The sequence below is a fragment of the Euwallacea similis genome, chromosome 14 (genome assembly GCF_039881205.1).
Source record: "Euwallacea similis isolate ESF13 chromosome 14, ESF131.1, whole genome shotgun sequence".
In the NCBI taxonomy this organism is placed as follows: domain Eukaryota; kingdom Metazoa; phylum Arthropoda; class Insecta; order Coleoptera; family Curculionidae; genus Euwallacea; species Euwallacea similis.
Window position 1 is genome coordinate 682,080 of NC_089622.1, and position 18,619 is coordinate 700,698.

The following is an 18,619-nucleotide window of genomic DNA, read 5'->3' on the forward strand; positions in this document are numbered from 1 at the left end:
TCAGGAAAAGCTGAAAGTTATTCTCAGTTAGCTTTAACTGAGAATAGTGCGCAATTCCACCCGCACATTTCACCGCGATTTGCGTGAGATGAAACTTTTTTACAGGACGCGTGCGGTAGTGTTACTTTCGGCTCTCAAATGCGTGTGATAAAGTGGCTCGTAGGAAAAATGAATTTTGGCAAAAGTAGGGAGGTTTTGCTCGCAGACCATTCGAAAACTATGACCAATGTAGCCGGAACTCAACCGAATCTGTAATTGTGCCTGTCCTAAATGTCCTGATGAGACTTTGTACAGATCAAAAGCAACAAAACAACTTCAAACAATTAAACAATTAGGCATATAAATCCGAATCACTCCCTTCTCCCCCTCTTAAATCAATCATACAATTCACATGGTTTCCGCCGAGACATAAAGCGGTTAATTGATCCCTGATGAGCAGGGCCAGTGCGAAACGTCGCCCTATTCACGTATTCACCCACGAGTATTTAGTTACAAAGCCTCTCTTGAGTGTCGGGTTGATCGATGCGACAAAAATCATTTATGCACGAGGTTCTAACCCTGCCCCTTTTGAGGTTTCTATAATTTGGATTTTCGATTAGCCCTGGACGCTTACCTGCCTAATCAATTAATCGAGCTAATACCTGCAGTTGCTCTGCCCTAACAGGGACAACGATCACGCAATAATTCTTGCTAATAGGAATATTTTTTTAGTGTGTAATAAATCCAAATACCACAAAGATTGGTTTCTCTTTCAGGTGGAAACAGCTACCGTGAGTAATTTTATTGTCTGGCCTTTATCGCGTGACAACTGCCTTATGTCGCCAGACAAAACAAATAAAAAAAGACAAATTATAACCCCTTTTAGTACCTACTGCAGTTAACCAACATAAATAAGGTCCACAACAATCAGTAGATAACTTAAAGTAAGTGGCTTACTTCTGAAATAACTTCGAAATGCCACAGTTTTAAGAGAGACACCACGTCTTATGATAGCCCATGCTGGTCGGTATTAATTGGTATACCTTAAGGGGTACGGGTGTGTCTTTAGGGCGTTTTAACCTGACAGCTGCGGGTCTTAAGAAGCTAAATATAATTGTTTTTATCAAAAATATATCTTATGGTCCTATTACGTGTACCTTTAACTAATAATTTTAGCCCCCTGCCACAATTCAATTTCTTACATGATAATTGTACGTTTCGTTTTTGTGTTGATCCAATAACTCTAATTAAGAGAATACTCATTAAAGGGTTTTGACGTAAAAGGCCCACATTTCTTACTTAAGTTGCTGGTAAGTACTGTAATATTTACGGAACTCTCCCATTGGGTTCCCAGAAAGAAAGACAACGACAGAAGCAGCAGAAGGCAGAAATTTCGAAAGTTTAACATTTAACCAGCAGCAACTCAATTTACGAAGTATTAAAAACCCAAAAAACGCGCTCAAAATCGTGCATTAATGGAAAACAATGCATTAACAGGAACAATTGATGAGTGTCAATACTCGCTCGATGGAAACGTTTTACTTTTACTTTGGGAGTGACGAGCGGGAATGGCAGAATGGTTATTTTCCCTGGACTCTCCGTAGATACTTACTTCGTTTACATGGAGTCTTCAAATCGATTTGTAACTTCCATTTTCCTGAAACCTTAAAATGGGATTCATTTTGAAGCGACACAAACCTAAAAGAGGCAAATTATTCTTGGAAACTAACCAGATTCAGTGCTCATCTTTACTAAAATTTTCAATTCAAAAATTGACATGAAATCGTTCTAAATCCGGTATAGAAGTTTTGTAATTGTCCACTTTCGGTGGTTCGCAGCGCCTTCTAAGGTAAGCAGCAGCATTGCTATGAAAAAGTGATCATGCGCCATCTAGTAACAATACAACTAACTGCGATTTAAACCTCTATATTCTACAGACCTCTGTTGCTACAGAAGTCGTGTCATTAAAAAAATTGAGAAACAAGGACAGCAAGCAAAAAATAAAATAAATAAATGCAGCTGTCAAAATTGATGTCTCCGCATCTTGCGTGTCTTGAATTTATCCTGATTTATCATTTTTAATTATTTTGTGTTGTTCTAAGCTAATTTGAGTGATAATTCTATATAAAGTGAACAACGTGCTTTCAGTTTTGTGCTAAATCATATCGTCCATACTCCGCGTTCGTTGCAAAACCACCTTTTTTATAGGTCAAGAAGAGCAGGGGTATAACATAATGTTTTCCACAATCACACTTTCAAACTAGGAAATTCTCATTTGGAGTTAAAAATCGAGTAGATTAGACTAAAAAAATGATAAGGGGGTTCAGCTGATAGCCTTATAGCAGCCCCACCATCCAAATGGAGTCTCTTCGAAAGTGGTTGTATAAGCCAAAAGTAAGTAAATACTCTTTTTGTCACTAATTTCTAGGACATATACTAGTCATATCTCGGTGTTTTTAATAGTTCATGCAATTTTAATAACTTAGATAACCTTCACACTAATTAGTTTTCCTTTAGTGTTTACTGAAATGTAGGAAATATGGTTTAAATGCAATGAATATTGCAAAAATGGAACACAAAGAAGGTAAAATCATGATCAGCAAAAGTTTCACTTTCTACGTTTTATGACGTTATTTTTATTTATGTATTTACAATAGATGCATTTGATAGTGTTTGCTTTCTTTGTAATTCATTAGTCATTCAGGGAACAACATGTAGGGCCGATTTTAAACATGTTTTCTCTTCTGTTTGTGTTGTGACACATAAGGTCCCTTATTGAATACATAAGCATAATATGTTTCAATTTACTTAATTCATACTTATGAGTGTCAGTCATTCCTCTTCATTCTGTTTATCTGCACCTCAGGTTACACTCAAAATTATTTTGACTGCAGTGTCGAGTCAAGGCATGCCACAATGCTACATTTCGAATTGGTTTGAATTGATTCTAAATATTCACTATTGCTATCTCCATAACATTGACAGTTACAAAATCTGTTCAAATGTGAAAAAAGTTCAATGAATCACCTGGCTAATTGTATGAGAATAAGGACAATTTTGAACTATGGACCTCATCTTTTTATTGATTAAACTCTCTAGTTGTACCAAATCAAATGAACACTCATATAATAATAATGTCATAATTAAATAAAGATTACATGTCCTTTCATTGTATTCTATAATAACCTCTTAATATCCATGAAATATCATAATTCAAGAATTTTAGAGTTATTGAAATGCTTTAGGGAACAAAGCCTTGACACTTAAAAGCAAAATTCCTGCGTATACCGTACTAGTATAAGAACTAGGCTTTTTAGGTTCCAAATTAAAAATTCGTCTACCGTTTTTACAAGGTTAAAGCCAAGACATTAAAAAAGTTACGCATAATTAATTATTTATCTGAAATACAATACGTTTCTGCTTTAGCCTGTCTTTATCTAGGTTATTATCTCTAATACGTGTTAAATCTGAATTTCACATGCACTTAAAGACGACGCAATCAAGCGCACATGGATACTGTTTAATTATTGTTAACCATTTTTCCTTCCATATTCTTTTATAGATGTATAAATTCTCACATTTTTAAAAATATCTTGCATAATGTGTATTTCTTCAGTCACTAACAAAAGCTCTTTTAGAGGGATGACAAGTCGCTTTTAGCTCAATTCTTCTACGCGGACGAAGACTTGAACATAGTGGCGAATGAATTGGACAGTTTTGACGGAAGAAAGGACCCAGAGAGGTGCACCACCCTAGTGAATCAGCTTCGACAAGCTCAAGACAAAGTTTTGACCATAACAAATGCCATTATGGATTCTCTGGTTGGAGACGAAAGAGCTAATAGAGATTTTCGGGTGAAGTTCCCTGAGGACGTTTTACAGGACAATTTAGCGGGACAATTATGGTTTGGAGCAGAGGTAATTAATCGCCTAAATGTATCTTGACACCTTCACCTACTTCCAATTAATTGTTTTATTTTAATATTCTAATGCCTAAAATTAGCTTAATTTTATATTTTAATGTTGTTTTTGTGTGCATTAGCACAATGTGTTTTAATGTCATCCAAATAATCTACTTTCAATCAAACTCGTCTTTAATCAATCGATCGATTTTTTGACGTTCTCAATATTCGGTAATTTTTATCGGTGGAGAATTGTTATTCGATAGATTGGAATTATATTGTATTTTCGAGTTTGAAGTACTAATCATAATTACATAACTTAATAAGTATTGTTCCAAATCCAGATAATTTAGTTATTTGACCACTTGTTCCAAGGAAATTTCTAGATGGTTTACTAACCAAATAATTGTTTGTATTGACGTTAATGTGGCTCATCTTCATATCTTCTTGTTTTATTATATAAATTGAAATAATTTGCTAGTGAATTAGAAAATTTCAGTTGACACGGGTTGATCGAGCACTGGGGATATAAAAAGTCTTTTCGTTCCCGACTCAAGATCATTAAGTTGTGACGAAATTGATTGGTTATTTCCTTCGTACTTGCTATACCTAACAACAAAAATTAAGCCTGGAATATTCTATTTGAATAGAAGGTGTCGCTACACAAAGCTGAAATCATATTGGCCTTAAAACCGTTTTGGTTTATTTATCTTGTTTGACTTGGAAATTTGATAAATGTCGTTTTAAAATGTGTAAAAGTCACTGCTAAATATAGTTACTAATCATGTTATTCGTTTTGAATCATATGTTTATTTAAATGCTGTTAAATACTATTAATAAAAACAGAAATCACTTTTCTGATTACACGTTTCAATTCCTTCAAGCGACGGAAACAATTCAACGTTCCAGAAAGAGGAGATTGGAAATGTGAGAGATTTGCGTATTTTATAGCAATTTTAATATTAATGTCATCGGAAAAACGACTTCTGTGTCCTAAAATTTGTTTTTTTTCGCCTTAATAAAAATATTTAATGGTTCGTGTTTCCATACCCTTTGTGTAGGTGTAAAAAAGTATCTTCCTCTGGTTATAGAATAAATACAAAAGAAAATTCAACTGTCTTTATCAATTTATGTTGTTTCGCCCTTTTTTTTATCTAATTTCTTCGTTGTTTTAGTGCCTTGCTGCAGGATCATCAATAATGAACCGTGAAGCCGAAAGTACCGCCATGCGTCCATTGGCCAAAGCCGTCACCAAAAGCCTAGAAAACGTCCGAAATTTGCTTCGCGACGCTTGTCTCAGAAACAACACTCCAAACGGACCCATCAAATTGGACAGCAACGATCTCTTTTCCGAGATGTTACTTGAGAGTCTGAAAATCTTTGATAAACTCTTCGCCCAGTTTGAACTCGCCTATGTAAGCGCAATGGTACCTGTAAAGTCTACGCAAGAATACGAGTTGCAAGAGCTGATAGGAGTGCTGTTTTCCGAAACGTTACAGAGGGCACTTAAAATGCAATTACTTACCCAAGAAATGGTTGATGACTGTGATCCTGCTTTGATGTTCACCATTCCCCGATTGGCTATTGTCAGCGGACTTTTAGTGTTTCCAAAAGGACCTCTGTGCATCGATAAACCAGTAGAGAGAATGAGCGAAATGTTTCGGCCGTTTAGGACTTTGTTACACAGAATCCGCGAGTTGCTTTGGGTTTTAAATAAACGCGAACTGTTCATGCTCGAGAAGCTCCTGTGTGACAACGAGCAAATCGACGATATCAAGTCAGTTAGCGATTTGAATTTAGACGTAAACGAAGACGATTTTTTTGATGAGTTTTACCGTGGCTTTCCGTTTTCAGAACAGCTTTTTAGCAATAGTGCAACGAGTCTTAGTAGGGATGATTTCGAAACGCCCCCTGAAGATCCTCAACGAAATATTGCCCTGATCGACAGTGATGCTTTGGAGTTACCTTCTACTTCAGGATATTTAATCCCAAAGAATGTTGTACGCAACACAATAATAGCATCTTCAGCGTCCCCAAATCCTCAAAGAAACTCGGTCTCGGCAGAGTCTCCTCCAGAACAAGATTCGCTTGAAATTATTTCAGCGGCAGCTGCCACTTTGTCATCAATACTCAATATAACTGAAAATCACAAAATGGGAAATGAAGACCTGGAATCTCCTGATGACTCAGGGATTTGCACTGAAACCACTAGTCTTGACCGCTCTCCCACCATGGAAATAAATGAATGTGCGATTTGCAAAACCGGCCTAAGACACCGCAAAAGCTCAACCAAAAATATTTCTTCGCCGCATCATCAAAAGCTCAAAAGTTCAGTTGCAAATGATTGTTGCAAATGCAAGAAGCCGTCATACTGCCAAATGAAAAGTCCCCGAAGGAATCATCATAGAAGGTGTGAGGAGTGTACTCCAAAGCCAGCAGTTGTGACCAGGAAGAGGAGCCCTGCAGTAGTGTGTTCACCTAACGAAGATTTGTGCTCAAGTAGTTCTGATACGTCGTCGTTCAATAGTAATTGCGCTGATGATGAAGAGCTTGCTTATGCACTTCAGGCTGCAGAGGTTGCCAATAGGAAGGAGCTCCGCTCTAAGTACAGGTAAGATAAAAAATTCTGTATTAAGGTGGTTGATATCTTCAGTTTTATTTTCTCTGTGTACAGCACACTTATAAAATTTGGTGCCACTCTCTCGACTCTTAACGAAAAGCTTTGCAAGCTAATAGTTTCTGTTACATGTTTATTTCTCTTTTTAGATCAAGTGAAGATTTAATTCACCGATTATTTGTGTGCATAGCGGGGGTAGCCGACCAGCTCCAAACTAACTTCGCTTGCGATCTGCGCAACATCTTAAAGTCAGTTTTCCTTATAAATGCCTCAGACTCGACAGAAACATCCACCAAATCCCTTGAAACGCGTTCGCTAGAATCGTCCATTGAATATCACCCCACTGAAGACGAAGTAATCGAAAACAACGAATTTTCCGTCGACCCAAACATTCTAGCTCAAGAGGCTCTATTCGACACCAACGTGTACTTCCATCTGGACACCGAAGGTTGTCCAACGACTGATTACACTAACCATCCAAGGATGGAAGAAAGCTTGCCGTCAATGGGGTCGGACATGAATTGGTACACCTCCCTGCAAACGGACGTAGCCAATTTAGATTCAAACAGGGTTCAAGAGGAGCCGGATTCGGAACATGCAGAACCCCCTCAAGCGCCTCCGGTTTGGATTCCAGACATTCAGGCTCCGAAATGCATGAGTTGCGCCTCGAATTTTACGGTGATAAAACGCAGACATCACTGCAGGAACTGCGGAAAAGTGTTCTGCGCAAGGTGTTCGTCCAATAGTGTTCCGCTGCCCCAGTACGGGATTATTAAACCGGTTAGGGTATGCAATAAGTGTTTTATGTTTAATTTGACGCCGTTTACTATTCACTAGACGCTTGAGATTATTTTTGTTGGTTTTAGAGACGGATGAGTTAAGATCGACATGATCAAATAAATTGCTTGTGTTAGGTCTTTAGTTTAGACTTGAGTAAATGTTCTGGCTTTTTCTCAGTTACCATTTTTAAGCACTCTAATTGACCTTTTTAAACACTGTCTTATAAATTTAATCAGTATTAATTTTTAGGCTTTATTGCTGGTACTTCATTTTGGAAAAAATCTTTTATCGTAGCAGCCTTTCAAAATCCATAAAAAGTTTTTTATGTATTTTGCCTTTAAGAACCCAAATTCGGAAAAAGATCTGATTCAATATAAATCTTTCTTGGTAATAGAAAATGAAGATTTTTAATCAGCGGTCTACGTTTTATTCTAGTTTTTATTTTCGAATTTTGGAAAAAAAAATCAAAAAAGTATCGGAATCTTCGAAACCTTTCCAAAATTCCTATACATTTTGAGTTAATATTAAAATCGAATTGGTAAGCCATTGACGTTTCGTAAAATCAGTATTTTTCAATCAATTCCTATCTCCTGTAATTTTCCATGATTTAAAGGAAAGTGTAAAGCAATCTTGTTCTTCAGTTATTTCTATTTTTTCGTAAAAAAAAATTCATAAATGTACTCCGGGATATAGTTCGTGCATCGAAAAATGTATGCAATTTTAGACCAGTATGCATTCATCCAAAGGTAATAAAATAGCACTTGTGCACTCTGCGCACTCGTGCTTTTTTCATCTCAATTTGTATTCCTGTATCTTGCCTTGAAATGAATCCATAATTTTTAATGCACTTGTTATATTACAAATGAAAATTAATTTTTATTGCTCATAACTCATCTATCTATTTATTAACCTGCGAATCTTGTAAGTACTTACGAAGAGTTGTGAAATATTTGTGAGAATTTCTTTTGTCGTCCTATTTTATTTAGATATTCCATATTGTATATTGCTTTAATTTATATGTATATTCCATATTGTGACAACCACCGGTCACTCTCAGGATGTAATGTGGTTGATTTCCTGCACCAAGCTGTCAAGAGATTATTTTATTGTTACCTCACTGATACACTCTCTTGTTTGGTTAGTTGGAATTGAAGTTACTTTGAAGGGAATAGAGACAATATTATCTACATACATCATATTATTAAATAATCTGAGCACTAGCAAATCTTCAATTTAGCTATATAAAATAATGTAGATATTGTAATGAATCGTAGGCATAACTGAATATATTTAACAATAAAGTTAGTTCTCTCATAGCTGCCGAAATACGTAACTGTTAAGCATTTTAGTCGATTAGTTGCTCAAGCGTTTTCTCTTTTATAAAAAGAAACAATTTATTTCAAATAAAACTATTTTTATATAAACAATGTTGTAAACTTGCGAAGGTCGGTTATTAAATTTAATATCGAAAATAATATACTTATAGCATTTCAAATTTTGCCTTAACATTGTATAACTTTAAGTTGTAAACGTAAGTTGAAACGTAACGACATAGACAGTAAGATAAGTACACAATTTTAATATATCTACTAAATGGTTGTTTTTGTTACTTTTGACTAATGAAAATTGGTTATTTTGTCACGTATAATATAAATGGGCTTTAAATCTCATCTATGTTCAGTTAAAATTTTATGATATATTAACGTTAAATTTAGAAAATGACCGTTGCTTTTTTTAAGCTATAAGCTGTATATTTAGAGTTTACGTATTACTTTCACCAAATTTGATGTAAAAACATTCTTTAAAAATATTATAAATATTGAGTTTACACGCGTTTTTTTAAGCGTATTATCGCCCGGTTCTTTTTTGTTTTGTGTACTGAAGTATTTTGTGATAATTGTATATTTTATTTCAATGGTTCATGGGATTATCATATCCAATAAATGTAATTTTTCACACTTGTGGTTTTTGGTATTTATTTCGAGAAAATGTTAGTTTTGAATTAAAAATTAAGCGTTCCCAATTATCACATTTCACCAAGGACCCGAAGGAATAAAATTACAACGTTACGTTTCAGAATCTCAAAAAATTTAGAGCCCTAAAACCCGAGTAAAAAGGGTTTTGAGAAATTACTAAAATTGCCACTTAACCGCAATAACGCCAACTTAAGCTATTTGACTCTAAACTCTACTAGCCGGCAAAGAATAAACATTTTTCAAATTTATTGTTCTATATTGTTGAATACTGATTACATTTACTTAGACACTATATCGTTTGTTTGATCAATAAATTGCCAGTCAGCCAGTTATTGAAGCTCAATTAGCTTTACGTATCACTTGATCCATCATTTTATTGTAAATATTGAAATTTAAATAGAAAAATGGACGAAAGCGACTTTAGTGACAAGGAAAATGATGGCGAATCTGGCCAGGAAGACGTCCTTGATCCTAATAATCCTGAACATGTATTTACCATCATTGAACGAAATTACACCAAGGTACTTTTTTTACTTATTCAAAATATGTTTTAATGTGAGATTTTCAGACTGTAGCAGATATCGAACAAATTCCTGAAGCAACTCAATTTGCAGATGACTTCAACAAGCTTTTCGAAGCTTTCTTTGAGACATACACAAAAAAAAGAGAAGCTGATCAAGCTAATGCTTCGTATGAGAAAGAGTTGGATGAGAAGACAACACAATTGGAAGCTGCTTGCAAACTTGTTGAAGAGGAAAAAATTACAATAGATACCTTGAAAGTAGAGATTGATAAAGCTTGGAAGCTTGCGGATGCTGCTCATGCTCGAGAGCAACTGGCGCAGGAAGTTATCGATAATTTGAGGACGCAGGTGGAGAATTTAAATGCAGAAATTGAATTTAAGAATAAAATGAATCAAGATGCTGATGAGTAAATTAGCTACATGTTTTCACAAGGCTAAAGGGAAATCAATTATAATAATATTTTTTAGAGTAGGAGAACTAAGCAAACATAAAGATGGTTTAGAACGCGAACGTGACAGATTGTTAAATGAAGTCACTCAATTAAATACAAAGCTGAATGACGCTATCAGCTACCAGGAAGAGCTGGAAAAAAAAAATTCCGAAGCTGATTTTCGAATAAATGAAATTGCTGGGCAGCTGGAGGTAAAGTTCACCAAAAAGTGCAGAAAATATATTGCTAGACCTTTTATCTTAGGATCAAGCGTCTGAAACTCTCCAAGCAAAAAGAGCTAAAGAAAAACTAGAATCCGACCTGATGGAAATAAAGCTCAGTATAGAAGACAAGGATATGACAATCGGCAATCTAACAGGAGTCATTTTTGAGCACACTAAAAAGATCAACAAACTTGAGAGCGAAGTGAAAGAGCAAAAATCCAGCTATAAAAAATTATCTAAAGAGAACGAGATTAACATTGTCAAGTTATCCAAGATTCACGATGATTATAACAACGTTTTGTATGAAGTGGACAAGTCGAAAAAGATGTTGCAGGAGAAGCTTGCGGATATTAAAGTTGTAATCATCTCTCTCGTCATTATTTTTATTATATCCTACTTAATTTTAGACTCAAGGAGATGAAAACAACCGTCTAAAGAATGATTTAGTCAAAGTAACCAAAGCCAAAGAAATCGCTGAAAAGCGCATCCTGCTGATTAATTCTCAAAAGAATGAAATCGAAACAGACAAAGCAACCATGGCACAAAGAATCGAAGTTTTAGAAAAGCAAATCCACGACCACAAGCGGGTTGCAGATGAGAATAAACGAATAATAGAAACCATCAATAAAGAAAAAGATGTGTTGAATAAAACCATACAACAGCAGCAAGCAGTTGCCAGAGACCAATTGAAGTTGATTCAAATTCATGATCAAAGCAAAAAGAAGTTAGAATTTGAGCGTGACTCGTTTTTCCTTGAGAGCGGAAAGCACAAAAAGCAAATTCATCATCTTGAAAGAGAAAGAGATAAATTAACAGAAGATCAGCTGGAGCTGGCTAAATCTGTTGAAGATAACATAGACGATCTGCGCGAGAAAAAGGTTTGTGATTGATATATTTTTTAGCAAACATTTACTGTGTAAAATATCTGTTTAGGGCCACATTTTCGACCTAAAAAAGACCATAACCGAAAATGAAAACAAAATCAGGCAGCAGCACAACATGTATAAAGCCATTCGGGCAGATAGAAACTCCCTTCAAAAGTCCCTTCAGGAGGCTAGCAGCGAATGCAGTGAACTCCAAAAAAAATTGAAAATTGTATTCCACCAAACTGAACAGCTCAAGGAAGATATTACTATGAAGGAAAGACTGCTCATTAAAGATGAAAATGTGATGAGAAAAATCTCTAAAGAGAAAGACAACTTAAAGTATGATTTAGGAATTTTGTTCATATAGAGTTATAAATGCTTCTTCCAGGATTGAAGTGATGGCCGGATTAGACCAAATACGACAATTAAAACAAGAAGTTAAAGAGCACGAAGAAGAAGATAAGCGACTTCACCAAAGAATCCTCGAACATGAACGAACAGTTAGAGCTCAAATAAAAGGCATGGAGCAATTGATGAATGAACGCGATATTCTTGGTTCTCAGCTCGTTAGGAGAAACGACGAAATTGCCCTATTAAATGAAAAAACAAAAATCCTACAATCCACACTGTGTAGAGGTGAATTCATAAGAATTCATAACATAAAAACATTCACGAAGAACTTTTCTTAAAGGAGAAACTCAATACGAACAAAAAGTTCAAGATATCAAACTCTTAAAAATTGAAGTGAAGAGGCTTCGCCAGGAAAAAATGCTAATGTCCAAGTCCATGAACAACATGATGGATTTGAGGCAGGAGATATTTCATCTTGAAAGAGATCTAACGAAGTCTAGATTGCAGTGCAAAGCATTGGAGCAGGAGGTACAGAACCCTTTGAACATCCATAGATGGAGAAAATTAGAAGGATCAGATCCTGATGTTGTTGAATTGCTGCAGAAGATAAAACTGTTACAAAAGTAAAAATTCGTGGTGAGTTATTTTAAATAAACTAATCAATGTTAATAACATACAGGAGACTGCTACATCAGGCTTCTGAGGCAGTTGAACGAGAGAGGCAATTGAAAGGAACTGAACAAGTATATTTGAATTTGAAGCAACTTTTAGCCAAGCAGTCAGGTCCAGGAATTCAGGAGGAATTGGTCAAGACTCAAAGAGCTTTGAAATTGAGAGAGGACAAATTAAAGGTAAAAATCGGGTTTTCGGTTTTTTGAAAATTAACTTAATTTTGAAATTTCACATTGAAATTGTAATTTTCACGTTTTTAAAAGGTTTTTTGTACTTCTCTTAAATTGCTTTATAGTGCCTTGTCTCTGAATTACATTTGGCCGAACTAAAAGTCACCGAATACAAATCGGATCTTCAAAAATCCATGGAAGAACTTGCGGATTTAAAGCAAAAATATTTAGAAGAAAAGAAGTCGAACCGTGCGAAACAGACAGCACTCGAATCGAGCGGGCGAGATAGAAAAAGCAGCCAAATGCAAACTGGCGCAAGCGCAACCGAAGTGCGTTTCACCGGTGGCGGTTTTCGAATGTCGGTGCAGCAAGTCTCCTCTAAATAATGCTCTGTGAGTGAAAACAACTAGTGATAATTGTTAATAAAAGTGTACCTCTTTGTATCTGCTCCTGTTCTTACTGTAAGTAATAAATTCATTACAAGTTAAACTGTTTTTTTCACTAAAACGAGCTATGAATCACTGTAAACATTTGTTAATAGGTTAACCAAAATGTCAAAGGTTCTCGAGGTTTGTGTTGACAATTTAGAGTCTGCAGTTGCCGCTTTGAACGGAGGCGCTGACCGTTTGGAGTTGTGCACTTCGCTCATAGAGGGCGGCTTAACTCCAACTCCCGGACTATTGACTCAAATTCAAAATATGAATCCGAGAAAAGTTCCCGTGTACTGCATGTTACGTTGCCGCCCTGGAAATTTCATCTACAAAATTGAAGAAGTTGAAATCATGAAAGAAGATGCTAAAATATTACGCCGAAGTGGGGCTGATGGATTTGTTTTTGGAGCTTTAGCTAACAATGGGGATGTGGACATGAAAACATGCAGGGAAATAATCAAGGCCTGTTACCCACTCCCAGTTACATTTCATAGGGCGTTTGATTTTGTGCGAAGGCCCACAATAGAGGTAGAAGTCATCATCGATTTGGGTTTTGAAAGAATACTAACCAGTGGGAAACAACAAACTGCCCAGGTGGGGGTGAAACTCATTAAGAAGTTAATTGAGCAAGCGGGAAGCCGGATTATTTTAATGCCCGGAGGAGGAGTGAATAAGGACAACATCAAGTTTATCCTTGATAACACTGAGGCCAAAGAAATCCATGGTTCCTTCAAAAAGCTTAAAGACGAACCAAAGAACGAGAATCAGGAGAATGAGGAGATTATTAATTTGGCCGAGGAAAACGTGCCGGTGTACGTTACAGACGAAGATGCCGTTGCCGAAATTGTCAATATGTTAAAGACTGTTTAAATGTACCTGTGTTAAATTGACGCATGTTCTATGATATATTTTAATTAAAAAGCCAATTAACGCTACTAATAAATATAGGTCGTAAATTTGGAGAAATTAGTTAAGTGCATGACTGATGATTTAAAGCCCAGTTGTATATCTTCAGTTTAAACTCAAACTGCGGTTAAGCTCGAGATAGTGACAGATAATAAATGGAGTATACCTAAAGTCTAGAGTTTAAACTGCAGGTAGGGTTTACAGTTGGTGATACAATCGGGCTTTAGGCATAGAAATATGTTCGCTGTATTTTTCTGTCATAAAATTCAAAACTAAATGTGGAACTAAAAATCTTGTTTGATTATTATTAGCTATAACATCCCAAAAGTTGAAAAAAATCGAAAACCGATGGTGGTTGGAAAAATATATATGATGAAAAGTAAATAAAAACTTTTGAAAATTGAAGAAAATTCCGAAATATTATTTTCTCCTCCATTAACACGCACAATTGGATCAATATTTTATATTGAGAAGAAACCTCACAACTGTAATACAAGCGAATGTTGCACTTAGAATCGATATAGAGCAATTTGAACGGCAATGCGAAAGAGAAAACTCCTAAAAAACAAAAATGATGAGCGAGTGATTGTCTTCAATCAGCTGTGTCTTGTTTACGTTTTATATATTATTTAAATTTTTATTAAAAAAATTAATCAAATTTGTAAACATCCTTGAGCTGATCCTTTATTACTCCTCAAAAACACACAAGTTCCCTCTCGAACATGGACAACTTTAACATAACTGTTCCAAACATTCTACAGGGTCTTGGCAAACCCACTCGCAGAGGCATAAAAAAGTGTCCTCATTGCGGTACATTCAACGGTACCAAGGGTACCTACTGCAAGAACAAAGAATGCAGTGCGTCCCTTAGAACTGCCAGCAATAGCTCATTTGATTTTGATGCTGTGAAGCTGGTTACAGGCACATTTCGTCAAGTCTACTCAGTTCATGTTAAAGATGCAGTTTCTGAATGCAGAGGTTTTGTCCAATTACCATTGCACAAGTTCTGCGTTAAAGAGAAGGTGCCTGAGGTGGCATTATGCTTTGTCGACTCGTGTCAAAGATCTTTTGATAACTCCATATTAAAGTGCCACGAAGAAGAACAAAATGGTGTGGGAACTGAGAAGTGTGTTCATATTAATTTAGCCTTACAAAGTCAGACAATTGCTAAACCCATCAGCTTTGATGGGGATGTTTTAAATCGAATGAGAATCCCTTATCAAATTAAGGAAAAGCTAAAATTGTTGGCAGAAGATAATGAAAGTCCTTTGGTTCAACAAGTTTCAAGGAATGTAATGGCTGTGAAATGTCAAGTGACACCAAAGCAGCCTTTAGGATATCTACATTTCACTTTTATGAAGGGGAGAAATAATAGGAGCTATGAAAAATATTTTTGCAGTTGTACAGAGTATTTCAATTCGGGTAAGTTCAAGATCGAAAGAAATAACACTTGCATAAGTCTCATTTTTTGTTAAAATACATAAATAATGTTAACAAAGTTCAAAGTTTTTCAAAAATGAAATTTTACAACATTGATGTGGCATATACCAAATTCTGTTACATTAACAATCCAGTCTGTGCTGTATGAAATACTTATTACTTTGCAGGAATTCCTAACAAAGTTACAAGTATAAAGAATAAATGCATACATTACTATGCCTGTATTACAGCCCTTACAAGTGACCCATCAGCATTTGAGGAATTTTCTAATTTCATAAATAATGAACTACATCTGCAAGGTAAGAATACTACATAATATGTATATGACAACTATATGGAAAAAAGCAGGGCTGTCTGTGTTTACTAAAGAGGAGAAACGACGACTTTTTGTCACCTATAACTATTTTAGATAAGAGAATTAGGTCTGGTACCCCTAAACTTACAAAAGAAATTGAAACTATTAATGTAAAACGAAATAGAATTAAAATAATATCGAATTGTGTGGTTAAAAAGCCTATCGTCTCGAAGAAGGTAATGAATGTTTTAGTATGTGTAGATATAAGTGAATTAACAATTTAGTGCTTTTAACAAGACGTGAGACACGAAGTTAATTGACCTTTAATACCGACTAATCTTGTATTTATACCACAAATTTGAATTCAACTATTGATTATTTTCTTTAACTTGTGTTTGTTGTGTAACAACGAAAAAAAAATTTAATCTAAACAAAATTTTAACATTTCAGGATATTATAAAGCCGTCTGCAAAGAAAGCTAAATTTCCCATAAGGCGATGCAAGAACATTGTGCCTAAAATCTACCCAATTGAAATTAAGGTTTTAAACAACTTTTCTTCAGTAGCAGACAGCGACATCAACTGGTCTTTAGTAGACTGGCTCGCCTTCGTTACCGAATCGATAAACCGAACTATGCAGTTTATTAATTGCGGAATAATTAACAGCCAAGTTTTTTATATACCTGAGGTAGATTGTCTTAATTTGCATAACGAGAGAATACAGATTATTTTTCTTTAGGTATTTTTCCATTCATTTAGAAAAAGAATTCCCGATACTTACGAGGCGCAGGCCACAGAGATAGACTCGGTGATTTATAGTATTATGAACATCAATCATGTTAAAGAGATATTTGACACTCCAAAGGTAGGTAAGCTTAAGGTGGGAATAAAAAAACAATTTTAAACTTTTACTCAAACTTGGCTATCTCATTTTCTCTTAGCTACTCAGCATTTTAATAATCTAATTAAAGCTTATAAATATTCCTAAACCAGGAAAATTAAGATTGAATAAACATTTAAAAGGTTGGGAGGCGGCTTCGGGACGGCGAACTTTCCTGGCCGTCGGTTTTTCTTGAGAGTTGAGGGCGGTGATTAAAAATTACGTCCAAGGTGCCAGACTCTGCTAAGGCAGGCCCTGTTTCTTTGTATTTATTGTCAGCCGATAAAATACTGCCAACAAAAAATATTTCTCATAAATAATTTTTTTGTATTTGAAATCTGATTATTTCCAGTTTGGATTTTTAGGTGAAATTGCGTATCGCAAAGAAATTTATTCACGTTGAGGATAAGGGATATATTGAGTATGATGAAAACAGCGAAAATGATACCATTCAATACAGTGCCTCGTTCATTTTCTTCCTTAATGTCGGACCATCCACCGTTGACGAAAGCGACAATTGTAATAATGTTTTTGTTATAGAATGGCTTCCTAATATTTGCCCCATCACGAAAATTGGGCAGTTAAAACTGCAGTATAAATATGGAAGAAAGGGCATTTAATGGTGGTATTAAATGGAATTGAATTTTAAGGAATATAATAATCCAACTGGATAATTAAACTAATATTTGTTAGTTTTTCGCATTTGTAAAGCTATAAAATGCATGCATTAAGTAAATTACAAGTTAAATTTGTCTATTTTTACGTAAAGATGTTATTTTTTTGCTCATCTCTTCCCGAAAACTTGTTTCATAAAGATGGTACCAATTTAATCATGATTACAGTTATCATCAACCCACTTCATTTTTATCGCAGATTAATTTTTCAGTTTACGTTCATTTATTCGATGCAGGTTCCCCTTTGTCTGTTTTCCTCAGCACTTTGACCCGACGGCCTTCATTCTAAACGCACGGAACCAGTCGATATTAGACCGTGAAAACTGGCTGTGCATTAGTTGTAAATGGTAATTGATAATTAAACGTGTTTACTTATTGGTTTTATTAGTATGGAAAACCTACGTATTTTCGATGATTTAGATGAATTGACTAGAAAATACGCAAATGAAAATCTCAATGAAACGGACACGAATCGGGTCATTTGTTTGGAGGGTCTGAAACAGTGGTTAAAGGATGAGGTGCCGTGGATAAATGCTCGTAATGAGGATCGGTATCTGCTGCCTTTCTTACGAGGATGTAAGTTTAATTTGGAAAAAACTAAGGTCAAGATGATTAATTACTACTGCATGAAACGGGACCGACCAGAGTGGTTTGCGAGCAGGAACCCGTTACTCCCAAATCTCCAAGAATTAACAAAACTAGGGGTTTTTGTTCCTTTGAAGAAACATCACGAAAATAAAATGGTTGTCATCATCCGAACAGCAGCTCACGATCCAAAAAGACACAAATGGGACGAAGTTTTTAAAGTCGGCAAGATGGTCCTAGATATAGCCTGCTTGGAAAGCGAGCATGCCCAAATTTACGGCATTATAGCACTTTTCGACATGACTGGTATGTCCTTTTCGCACTACAAAACCATGACACCATCCTTAATCAAAAAGGCAGTTTTCGCTTGGCAGAATTATCACGTACGTCCTAAGCAATTGGAGTTTATCAATTCTCCAACGTACATAAATATTGCCCTTAACATTTTCAAAAGTTTCATGACAGAGAAAATGAAGAATAGAGTGAAGGTGCACTTTGGAGGAGTTTCAAAGGCGCTGAATGTCGTGTCTCAAGACATATTGCCTGTTGAGTATGGAGGAGGAGGTGATACTTTTCAAGATTTAGGGAATTATTGGTTTGAAAAGTTGGTGGAATATCGGCAGTGGTTTGAGGAAGATGAAGTTTACAAGGCGGATAATACTGTATAGATGTGTGTGAAATTTTTGAGTTTGGTGCCAATTAGAGAGAGTATTTTTAGTCAGTGACTCGTAAATACAATTATGCATGTATATAAATAATAAGCTATGATCTACTTCTATAATATATTTAGTCCAAACTAACCTAGGCCAATTTTGTGCGCAAATAAATCATCAGTCTGCGTAACTTACAACACTGCAGCTAAATGCGGAATAATAATAGAAGTGAAATCTCCAATAAAGCCATATTTGACCTGTTCGAT

At 35.4% G+C, this 18,619-nt stretch overlaps 5 protein-coding genes across 8 annotated transcripts; all 5 read left to right on the top strand.

The window, feature by feature from the left end:
* The first annotated feature begins 1,996 nt into the window (after positions 1-1,996).
* Positions 1,997-9,237, top strand: LOC136413360 (lateral signaling target protein 2 homolog). The gene is made up of 4 exons (XM_066396874.1): positions 1,997-2,373; positions 3,618-3,896; positions 5,056-6,491; positions 6,647-9,237. Exons 1-4 carry the CDS (start codon positions 2,338-2,340, stop codon positions 7,332-7,334), a joined length of 2,439 nt encoding a protein of 812 aa, XP_066252971.1. The 5' UTR covers positions 1,997-2,337; the 3' UTR covers positions 7,335-9,237.
* A 412-nt stretch (positions 9,238-9,649) lies between these two features.
* On the top strand, positions 9,650-13,168 carry LOC136413463 (cilia- and flagella-associated protein 58-like). Its single transcript, XM_066397039.1, has 11 exons — positions 9,650-9,774; positions 9,822-10,183; positions 10,245-10,419; positions 10,472-10,786; positions 10,839-11,309; positions 11,365-11,636; positions 11,686-11,933; positions 11,989-12,271; positions 12,328-12,499; positions 12,616-12,951; positions 13,032-13,168. Exons 1-10 carry the CDS (start codon positions 9,658-9,660, stop codon positions 12,874-12,876), a joined length of 2,676 nt encoding a protein of 891 aa, XP_066253136.1. The 5' UTR covers positions 9,650-9,657; the 3' UTR covers positions 12,877-12,951; positions 13,032-13,168.
* On the top strand, positions 13,042-13,791 carry LOC136413633 (copper homeostasis protein cutC homolog). The gene has a single exon (XM_066397311.1). The coding sequence runs from the start codon at positions 13,042-13,044 to the stop codon at positions 13,789-13,791; it is 750 nt and encodes a 249-aa protein (XP_066253408.1).
* Positions 13,792-14,438: 647 nt separating this feature from the next.
* LOC136413428 (uncharacterized protein C2orf42 homolog) lies at positions 14,439-17,512 on the top strand. 4 transcript variants are annotated; one of them, XM_066396983.1, is made up of 8 exons: positions 14,439-15,249; positions 15,435-15,566; positions 15,677-15,798; positions 16,013-16,249; positions 16,301-16,426; positions 16,807-16,926; positions 16,982-17,066; positions 17,352-17,512. In XM_066396983.1, exons 1-7 carry the CDS (start codon positions 14,550-14,552, stop codon positions 17,024-17,026), a joined length of 1,482 nt encoding a protein of 493 aa, XP_066253080.1. In that variant the 5' UTR covers positions 14,439-14,549; the 3' UTR covers positions 17,027-17,066; positions 17,352-17,512. The 4 variants fall into 4 exon arrangements, with proteins under 4 accessions (XP_066253080.1, XP_066253079.1, XP_066253078.1 ...); XM_066396982.1 differs by having other exon boundaries at positions 16,982-17,512; XM_066396981.1 differs by having other exon boundaries at positions 14,440-15,249; positions 16,807-17,066.
* Positions 17,505-18,435, top strand: pinta (prolonged depolarization afterpotential (PDA) is not apparent). Its single transcript, XM_066396985.1, has one exon. The coding sequence runs from the start codon at positions 17,505-17,507 to the stop codon at positions 18,366-18,368; it is 864 nt and encodes a 287-aa protein (XP_066253082.1). The 3' UTR covers positions 18,369-18,435.
* Positions 18,436-18,619: the final 184 nt, after the last annotated feature.

What these genes read in the sequence shown, in the direction of transcription:
- LOC136413360 (XM_066396874.1), top strand. Translation starts at nt 2,338, where the DNA reads ATGGAGTCTCTTCGAAAGTGGTTGTATAAGCCAAAA. An exon ending in AATTATGGTTTGGAGCAGAG is followed by an intron (nt 3,897 to 5,055) that starts GTAATTAATCGC and finishes TCGTTGTTTTAG; the next exon opens with TGCCTTGCTGCAGGATCATC. An exon ending in GAGCTCCGCTCTAAGTACAG is followed by an intron (nt 6,492 to 6,646) that starts GTAAGATAAAAA and finishes TTCTCTTTTTAG; the next exon opens with ATCAAGTGAAGATTTAATTC.
- LOC136413463 (XM_066397039.1), top strand. Translation starts at nt 9,658, where the DNA reads ATGGACGAAAGCGACTTTAGTGACAAGGAAAATGATGGCGAATCTGGC. An exon ending in ATGAATCAAGATGCTGATGA is followed by an intron (nt 10,184 to 10,244) that starts GTAAATTAGCTA and finishes AATATTTTTTAG; the next exon opens with AGTAGGAGAACTAAGCAAAC. An exon ending in AGAAGCTTGCGGATATTAAA is followed by an intron (nt 10,787 to 10,838) that starts GTTGTAATCATC and finishes ACTTAATTTTAG; the next exon opens with ACTCAAGGAGATGAAAACAA.
- LOC136413633 (XM_066397311.1), top strand. Translation starts at nt 13,042, where the DNA reads ATGTCAAAGGTTCTCGAGGTTTGTGTTGACAATTTAGAGTCTGCAGTT.
- LOC136413428 (XM_066396981.1), top strand. Translation starts at nt 14,550, where the DNA reads ATGGACAACTTTAACATAACTGTTCCAAACATTCTACAGGGTCTTGGC. An exon ending in AGCCTATCGTCTCGAAGAAG is followed by an intron (nt 15,799 to 16,012) that starts GTAATGAATGTT and finishes TTAACATTTCAG; the next exon opens with GATATTATAAAGCCGTCTGC. An exon ending in AAGTTTTTTATATACCTGAG is followed by an intron (nt 16,250 to 16,300) that starts GTAGATTGTCTT and finishes ATTTTTCTTTAG; the next exon opens with GTATTTTTCCATTCATTTAG.
- pinta (XM_066396985.1), top strand. Translation starts at nt 17,505, where the DNA reads ATGGAAAACCTACGTATTTTCGATGATTTAGATGAATTGACTAGAAAA.